Source organism: Ptychodera flava, chromosome 19 (genome assembly GCF_041260155.1).
Source record: "Ptychodera flava strain L36383 chromosome 19, AS_Pfla_20210202, whole genome shotgun sequence".
NCBI lineage: Eukaryota > Metazoa > Hemichordata > Enteropneusta > Ptychoderidae > Ptychodera > Ptychodera flava.
In genome coordinates this window covers 35656546-35666025 of record NC_091946.1, presented here as the reverse complement: position 1 = coordinate 35666025, position 9480 = coordinate 35656546, and the positions used below count along the sequence as shown (strand labels likewise).

Below are 9480 nucleotides of genomic sequence, written 5' to 3'. Positions count from 1 at the left end.
CGTTGATACTCAAATTTTTAATAGACATGTATACAGCATTACAAATGTACAAACCCGTAAGAGATGAAACAGTCGTGTCAAAAGATATTTTTAATTCGACATAGATATTTTTTACTTCGGCAAATAAAATTTATCGCGTACACACAAATCAAGACATGATGCTATACACTTGATGTTCGACTTCAGCTCTTCCACCCACTATCGGCCTGGACATAGCTAAACCAAGCCTTCAGTTCAAGCCATTGATGCCGTTGATTATGACCCCGTGTCCGGTCAATTAACCTATATAAGCTGGCCAACTTGTCTTCGATCAGAAGTTGATAACTGCAAGGAGATCTAGAGGAAGGGCGCGGTCGTCAGATTACGTGTTTCAGTCGTAAATGTAGATCACTCCTCCTTGATTCTCAGTATAAAGTTTCGCGACGTTATCTCGACATCACGGCAGAAGTATTTACTGGGTCACAGAGACCGTACATGTACTCAATTTAGATGACTAATTTAGGTTTACACGTGACTCCGCGGTCGCGATCGTCTAAAAGTTCGTGCATGCGTGGTGGCATTACAGGTTTTGTTGCTTTACAACTAATTGTAGTCGTTGAAAATAAAGAATATCATTAAAAGCGGCTGAGAGTAAATATGAGGTACAGTTTTCAACATTTAGTATTAGAAATATATTCTTTTCAGTCAAGACTTTTGTAGAAAACCATGCTTCGTGCTTTAGCTTCTTCGGGGGAGTAAATCGGCCTGTAGCCGAGGTGTTTGCGCGCTCCGTCGTAGTTGAAGTAATGATCGTGTTTCATGTAGTACAGTGTACCCCGGGTCATTGGTACGTCTATCCGCTTTATCGGCCACAAGAGAAAAGTTGCGATTTCGAAAAACAAAACTATCAGAAAAATTGCCCAGAACGGAATCATGTAATCTGAGAGTCTGCACCCGCACGCTTCTAGGTATGGTCTGCAAAACTCGAATCCGTTTTGGGGAGGAGTTTCGTCCATTATGAAGAAACATTTCCCGTCAACGTTGACGGAATCCGTGGCGGCGGTTTCTGAAGTCGTAGGTTTGGTGGTTTCTTGCAGTTTCAACATCGCTAGAATGTGACCCCAAGCTATGTTTCCGGCGTATGCCTCCTGGAAGAGGGCTTTTGGGTTACCGTAACGAGGTAAGACACCGTTTCGCGCTCGCGCATTGCGAATTGCTGACGTGACGCCATGGCGATCCCCTTCTCCGTACATTGCACAGGGACGTAGAGAAACGGTTTTTAAAGAGCCGCCATTTCTGAGCGTCGTGTTGTTAGCACCGACGACCACTCTTTCGCCTTCGTACTTCGTCTTCGCGTAATGATACAAGAACTTTTTAGGTACCGTTGCCGTGTCGTCGTCCACGTTTCGAATTGGTTCGAACCCCACTGCGACATCTTGAGAGCTCGTGTGCACTAGGTGCGGAATACTGTTATTAATGCACGCTCTGACGACATTTTCAACGGCTTTCACGTTGACGGAGTACATTTTCTTCTTGTCCTGGCCCGTGCCGATGTCGACATATCCGGCCGTGTTGAAGACGACGTCGACATTTTGGTCCCGGCACACTCGGTCGATTTCCTCGTAGTTTGTCAGGTCGCACACCACATGGCGCAGCGGAGTCTTCACCTCAGGTGGTTCCATGCCGACCACCCAACTGAACGGTTGCACGTCGACGGTGATGATCTTCGAAATATCATCGCATCGTGTGAGCAGAAGATATGTGAGATGTCTCCCAAGCAACCCAGATGCTCCCGTAACCATGACTACATGGCCACTGCTTGCTGATGAAGTCTGCGCCATTATTTCTGGAGCATCCGATATTATTCACAGTGAATGCTCCCACCTGTTGAGACGGAACATAATTTTGGGAATTTAAATTAAAATTTGTCATAAATTGATTGGCAGATATGATCTGCAGGATACAACCATTTGATCAAGGGTAGGGAGGAGTTGGCAAGTAAAGGTGTTCATCCTCCGCAGAGGCTGTAACCCTAGACTGAAATATTCAGTGGTGCGTGGGTCTCCACCAACGTCAGCCCCAACCACGGGCCATGGTTTGGATCGGAGTTGGAGGAGACCATAATTTGACAGTCACGAGTCTTTCTGTCTACTGTAACCTCTGATAACTCGATTGCATCCGCTTATTCGCAATATGCCTAAACGTGCTATGAAACATTTCATTGGGAAAAGATGATTAGTGGCATACAGCAACATGTATATTCACCAACTGATACTAACATTCCTATACAATCGAACATATGCAATAGATCTGACCATGACTCTGCTATATGAGTAAGCACAACTGTCTCCACAACCCTTTCTGAGTATAGATTCCCTTTATAAACACTCTAAACATGAACAGAAATGCAACTCTTTATTGATTCTTTATTGTGTATATTGAACAAATCATATGTAACAAACAAACAAATACATACATACATACACACATACATACATACATACATACATACATACATACATACATACATACATACATACATACATACATACATACATGCATACATACATACATACATACATACATACATACATACATACATACATACATACATACATACATACATACATACATACATACATACGGACATACATACATACATACATACATACATACATACATACATACATACATACATACATACATACATACATACATACATACATACATACACACATACATACATGCATACATACATACATACATACATACATACATACATACATACATACATACATACATACATACATACATACATACATACACGCAAACAAACAAACAAATAGTAGCCCGAGTCCCCTGTAATGTTGATGGGCGCATATAGACAGAAGAATTGAATCCTACTGTCTCTAGCCTACATGTGCAAGAGATCTTGCCAATCAAATCACCACGAGTAGATTACGTCATATACAGATCTGTTATGTGTCTGTACAAGTTGATAGAGGATCTGAGCAATAATGGTAGTAACATTTTTAAATAAATGTTTGAAATACCATTGGTTCTTAGCATCCCTGGGTTTGGTAAAATGCGAGTGTTATGAGTGTAAGATGATTGATTAGGTTGTAAGCTTGTGCGCTCTCTCTCTCTCTCTCTCTCTCTCTCTCTCTCTCTCTCTCTCTCTCTCTCTCTCTCTCTCTCTCTCTCTCTCTCTCTCTCTCTCTCTCTCTCTCTGCCTTCTTTATCTCCTTACAGTAGTCATGCGATGGAAATTTGAAGGAAGAACTCATGTTGATGAACTCTGTCCGTGCACGTGATGCAAATGCATTGGTCGGTCATTAGTTCTGTGATAACACAGGATTGACAGCGTGATTCAATGATTGACGTGATCACAGCTACAATTATCATGATAAGTAAGAGAAAAACAACTTTTAGAAGTGTTCAGGTACTCTAAAGTCCAACAGAGTGTGTCAGTTCTACGAATGGAGTTTGACACATGAGAATGTTTGTAGAAAAATGCAATTCCTATGCTCTTTTTAACGGAAAAATGCGAATCTCGACTTTCATCAACGAACGGGATGAATATTACGCATGTAGAGATCGCATATGACTAGTGACAGGGGATATTGTTTATGGTGCCCGAAATGAGTGGGGAGGCGGGGGGTCCATTGAAACCATTTACAATGTAAAGGGCAATGTTAGACTTTCTGCGAAAGCGTTCCTGTACGCCTTTTCTGACAATACCTTGCTTTTCGGAAGGATTTATTTCCTGGATGTTGGTAAGAGGGCATCGAGAAACTGCGTCGTTGTGGGATGGGGGGCGGGGCAGTGGTGTGTCAGCTGATGACTGGATGCCCTAATAGCGTAGACGGAAAGTAGGCATTTTGCGGTCAGCTCGAAAGTATTCTCCGGGAAGCCCAATAACAACGGAAGGGATAGTCACGAACGACCGGCCTAGAATCTCCTCGTCAATATCGAACAAATTCAAAATATTTGGACAAAATGTAGCTATGTAGAAAATATAAGTGATCACTGGTTTTCTCCCTCGACTCTCCTGTGTGTCTCTCTGTGACTACCTAGCTCTTGTGGCTTGCATGCATTTAATTTTATGATGCTATGAATACTCTGTTTCGGTCTGACGAGGAAGAAAGTTCAGCCTGCGTTCTCCGAAAAAGCAAGACTGAGTATAAGTTGGTCATTCTAAACTACCATTTTAAGATACTCCCACGCTGGTGATATGTAGCACAGAATTGACTACTAGAGAAGGCGACCTTTGATAACGTTCAGTCGTAACTCAGCGTGTTGGTGTAATTTTCATACTGCGAATTCAATGACATATTATACTTTGATCACCACAAGGAGATTGTATTTCCCTCTCTGTGTGGAGTATTATCAGGTCTGAGAAAGCAGTAGGGAGACGAAGTCGTCTAATACTATAGAAGACTACTTTATTACTAAACTAATAGTAGACAGTGGCTACATACAGTGAAGTATAAGACTTGGGTGAGAGACCGTGCATAGAGTCCAGTGACGTGAAGTATATTATTGATGATCCAAGCAATTCACTTGAGGCAAAAGATTTAAGTTGTCATGATTTCTACTTACCCAATTGCCCCCCCCCCACCCCTCGGTTGTGCAAAACTGTCCTCTATAATGACTAAATGTTTCAACTTAACCTTTCAATAACAATTTGAGAGATAACTTATTTGATAACATTTTCCAATTGACGATACATTGGGTCTAGGTCAGTGTCAAACGTTCATGTTGCCGTATGTACATTTTGATTTTTTTGAGGACTTTGACAGAAAACAAACTATTTAGAATGGTGCATAGTGTCATCGATAACAACTGGAAGCTTCAGGTCAGACAACAATTTGGGAGATGATAACCCCTGTGTTATTCGTAGTTTCCTAATAGACTACAATGTATAGTGAATCGACATTTTAAATGAAATTCCAAAATCAAATTTCTTTCACACACATGCACCTGTAACCATCCTAGTCTAATCAAGTACATTAATATAAGTAAACAAGAGTGTATAAATACACAGATTTAGCTGGTTTTGTATTGAAAAAAAATTATTCATAGTTTTCTCATAGGCTACAATGTATAGTGGATCAATATTTTCGGCGAAATTCCAAAATCAAATTTCTTATACACATTTGCACATGTAACCACCCTCTTCTAATCAAGTACAATAACGTCAATTGTTCAGATTCCGTATATACGCAACTATTGCTACATTGTGTTGGGAATAAATATTCACAGTTTCGTCATAAACCCCCGTATATAGTGGATCGACATTTTCTGCGAAATTCCAAAAATAAATTTCTTGTACACATGTACACTTGTAAACAACCAATGCTAATCAAGTACATTTATATCAGTTATCAAACGTTGATAGATGAACAGATATTGCTAGTTTTATATCGGAAAATACCCGTTCATAGTTTTCTCATAGATTTCCATGTATAGTGAATCAACATTATCGATGAAATCCAAAAATCAATTTTTTTATACACACATGCACTGTTTACTTGCCACTTTATACAAAATACATTTACATGAATTATCACACACATACTATGTAGAGATATAGCTTGTTATTATGGGGAAAATGTCAATAGCTTGACCAATAGACTCCCATGTATTATAATTTGATAGATTTGGACGAAGTACTATATTAGCCACATTTTGCCTACCTTTGACAGTAGAGGGGTGACTTCAAAATCATAGCAAGTCAGAAGGGGGAATTGAACACATTATGAGTTTGTTAGGGGGTATTTGAAAATATCCGAGAACTTTCATGGGAATCTCCCAACCCCCGCCAGAGATGTTTCCGAATGCAGCCTAACAGTCTGTCTGAACAGCCTCGTCATTGGTCCTGTTGTGACAAGAATCGTCATGATTGGTTGACGAGGTGGACATACGGATAGACACGCTAAAAGAGAGAGGGGAACGTGGGGTGGGGATGGGGGTTGGGGTAATATGGGGGTGGCCAAATGCGTGTAGCAACAAAGAACACATAATGTAACTGTATAGCATTGTTATATCATTTTCTATTCCCCAGAGTGTTTTAGAGGGAAATAATTTAGGTCAGACTTAAAGCTGAATTATGTGTCAATTAAGATATTATTGATACTGACAGTGACATCTAGGGGAGGGTCACTGTTTTTTGTGCATGGAAATTGGGGAAATTGGGGAGAGCCATTCTGTCTTGCAAACTCTTTTGAAGGGTCACTATTTTGCACCCAGGGCCTTAGGGTGCAAAGGGTTAATGAATCAAATCAGATGAAAATTTTTTGGGGTCACATTTTACAATTGATGATTTTTTTTTGGGGGGGGGGTTCAAATTTTAGTCGCTCTTTGCCTTTCATTTGTAGCTTAACTTCCGCCGACCCCCCCCCCGTAAAAAACGAAGGCTCCCTAAATGTGTAACTTAACTGATCTTTTTGGACAAGGTTTAAACTTTTTCATCAGGAGAAAACTCATAGCCTTTGCTAACTAACGTTTATACGCACGATTTCTATTTCAACTGTTCTCAGATATAAAAGCATAGTACTGCATTTCTATTTGCTTTAGTGGATGACTCAATATCGCGGGACTGGGCTTGGTATGGCTTAGAGCATGGCATGTGTGCACTGTTAAAGAAACTGTCACTACAATCAATATCATCTCAGGCTGTCTAATAGATCCGTTCGCGCATGTTCTCAGCTTATTAGCCCATATTTTCGGCAGATAGCCTACATAAAATGATTTCACCGCTTTTTGATCTATTTTGACCGTAATCGGGGCTGAAGGTATGCTTACCAATTGATATGTTTTTATCAGCTATCATATTTCAAGACGCTGCTGAGATGATTTTCACCTCTAAAGGTAATACAGGCATCGAAAGAATGAGTCGAGAACTTTTGCTCAAACTTGCCCAAAGGAACGTCTGAGTAATCCTCATTCGCGAGAAAGAATAAAAATCAGTGGGTCAACGCTCAAAGTTTGGGATTAGAGAAACAAATTTCCTAAAATTACCAAGATTGGATATTCAAAATGGGCGCTATACTCTGTGATAGCTCCAGGGGGTTAGATTTGCGATTTTCACAAGGCAAGGCAATGAAACAAGGCAATGAAAACTTCAATCACTCCACGGTCTTCGAAATGAGTGCACACAAACAGCAGACTAGAAAAAAGTTTTGTAAAAATTTGAGTTTCTTAAGCACCTTTCTCAGAGCGCTGTCTACACGATGATGAATTTTCAGAGTCCTATTAATGTACAACGTCATGGCTAAAGCGCGTTTGTCATTCAAATCTGGCAAGAAGTACTCCAACCTATAAGTGCCCTGTCAATTGTTGTTCCATTATGTAGAGCTCAATGTACTCACCACGGAGAAAACACAAAAGCGTTGTAAACCTAAGTACAGCGTGAGATTGCAGTAAGATTTATTGGGGTGACACCCCCGGCCTTAGACCTTCAATGTAAAACAGTGCACGATTTTGGCGATTAGGCGAAGACGATAGAACGAATGAAAAAAAATATTTTGCGAAAGGGAAATCGAAAAGACAGAGAAAATGTGGTTGCAATGATGAACAGGTGAGTTTACTCCTCTCGTTCGATGAAAATATAAGCTTAACGGATATTCTACATGTCATAATAATAATATCATGCTTGTTTGAAAATCATAATTGAATCAGGCCTACATGTAACTAAGAATCGGGTAAAACCTCGAGGTGAGAATTTGCATTTGTTGAAATGGCATTGAATTTGAAGTCTGTTACGTTACCTAAAACACTAGAAAAATGTATCGAAACAGACATAGTCCAAGATTCTATGTTTCTTCGCAATATCAGGCAACAGCGATACCGGCCTGGCTCTGTAATTCGCTTCTCGATATTCAAAACCCGTGGATTTACATGTAAGACGCCTTAAAGCATGATATCATATAATAGTATTAGGGAACTCACCTGTCGTGAATATGAGGAGAGATTCTCAGAGGGTGCACTCTTTCACAGTCGTCGAATAGAATGACGTCGACAGCGACCGGCCTTCCGTTGGCTTAAACTCATAGACGTTCTCGCCCCAGGGTCGGTGTGACGTCCGCTCAGGTTACGAAACTTGAAAGAGAAAAGCGTCCTCTATTGTTGGTAGGCCTCCTTGCACGCGTTCCACTTTTGATATCGTTTCTGGAGCGGGTGGTCGAGCACATGGTTTCGCGTTAACCCGGCCGGTGGACCTGTCACATCGTTCAAATATCATCACCGGCGCGGCGGAACGAACTTCCCATTCAAGAGACCAGACACGGGTGACGCACGCGTACGCCAGCTGAACCCTTTACCTTTGAACTCAGTTAATAAAAAGCGGCTTGGTATTTGATAAGACCTCAGACAACTGCCGCAATTTGTGGTCGTGTGAGAAATAAACATGACACCTGTTAAGGAAAGACGCTTTATGTAAACGAGCAATACCGACTGCTGTTGCAGTTCCGTAGCCCACAGCTTCTCTAAATCGACGGGGAAAAGATGTGGATACGGGACTGCAGCAACACTGACCCGTTGAGCAAGTCGTCAGTGCCGCCAATGAAAAGATTCCGCGTCGTTCTCATTTGACTCCTGTAAGAAAGATACAGAAGTAACCAGATATCGTACAGAAGGATAAATTTTAGTTTTGCCATTTATTGATGTCAATAAACCGAGCTTACAAAAATCCTATAGTGGCTGAATGGTTGCAAACTGTATGGATAACAGAGTATTTATACATAAACTGTATGGGCTTAGCGAGTTTCTTCAGTGTATATTGAAGCGAATAAGTTTAGTCTGGTAGTACCTTAAAGGTATACTGTCACCTATTCCAATTTGCCACAGTTACCATGGAAAAAGAAAATCTAACCAATCACAGATTTTAAGTGGGTGGCCGCTTTTTAAAAACAGCGCCCTCACATGGGTATTTTGAATACGCCCCTTTGACCATATATGGGCATAATTATATTACAGGTGACTGTATACCTTTAATAGTAACGCCAGGAGCACAGGTACGTGTCGATGAGCGAGCTCCATTGCTGTACAGGAAAGTTTAGTATGTTACCGTATTGCATTCATACATTTTTCTTCAATTTTTCCTATTTTTATTAGTTTTCCATAGCCTCCACATCATGGACGATGGTGGAAAACAAATCTGATGATTTATCATTAACAAAAACAACAACAACAACAACAACAACAACAACAGCATCATCAACATCATCATCATCATCATCATCATCATCATCATCATCAGTATCTTTCACATAATGCATATTTGTACGCAAGATGTTTAAGGGACAATAGCCGTATCTTTTCTTGATATTTTTGTCTTTTTCGTTCTGGAAAACAAAACAAAACAAAATTTTTCTTACTCATATTAAAGTCTGAAGATTCAAAGTATTGTCTTTGCAAACACAGGGTATTCAAGGTTAAACTCGAACTCAACAGAACAGAAACGTACGCATACAAGATGTGTTGGTATCAGTTTAACGC

At 40.5% G+C, this 9480-nt stretch overlaps 1 protein-coding gene across 1 annotated transcript; it reads right to left on the bottom strand.

The window, feature by feature from the left end:
* Positions 1-8274, bottom strand: LOC139119426 (3 beta-hydroxysteroid dehydrogenase/Delta 5-->4-isomerase type 1-like). The gene is made up of 2 exons (XM_070683237.1): positions 7933-8274; positions 1-1863 (listed from the first exon to the last, which is right to left on the bottom strand). Exon 2 carries the CDS (start codon positions 1818-1820, stop codon positions 681-683), a length of 1140 nt encoding a protein of 379 aa, XP_070539338.1. The 5' UTR covers positions 1821-1863; positions 7933-8274; the 3' UTR covers positions 1-680.
* Between the last annotated feature and the right edge of the window lie 1206 nt (positions 8275-9480).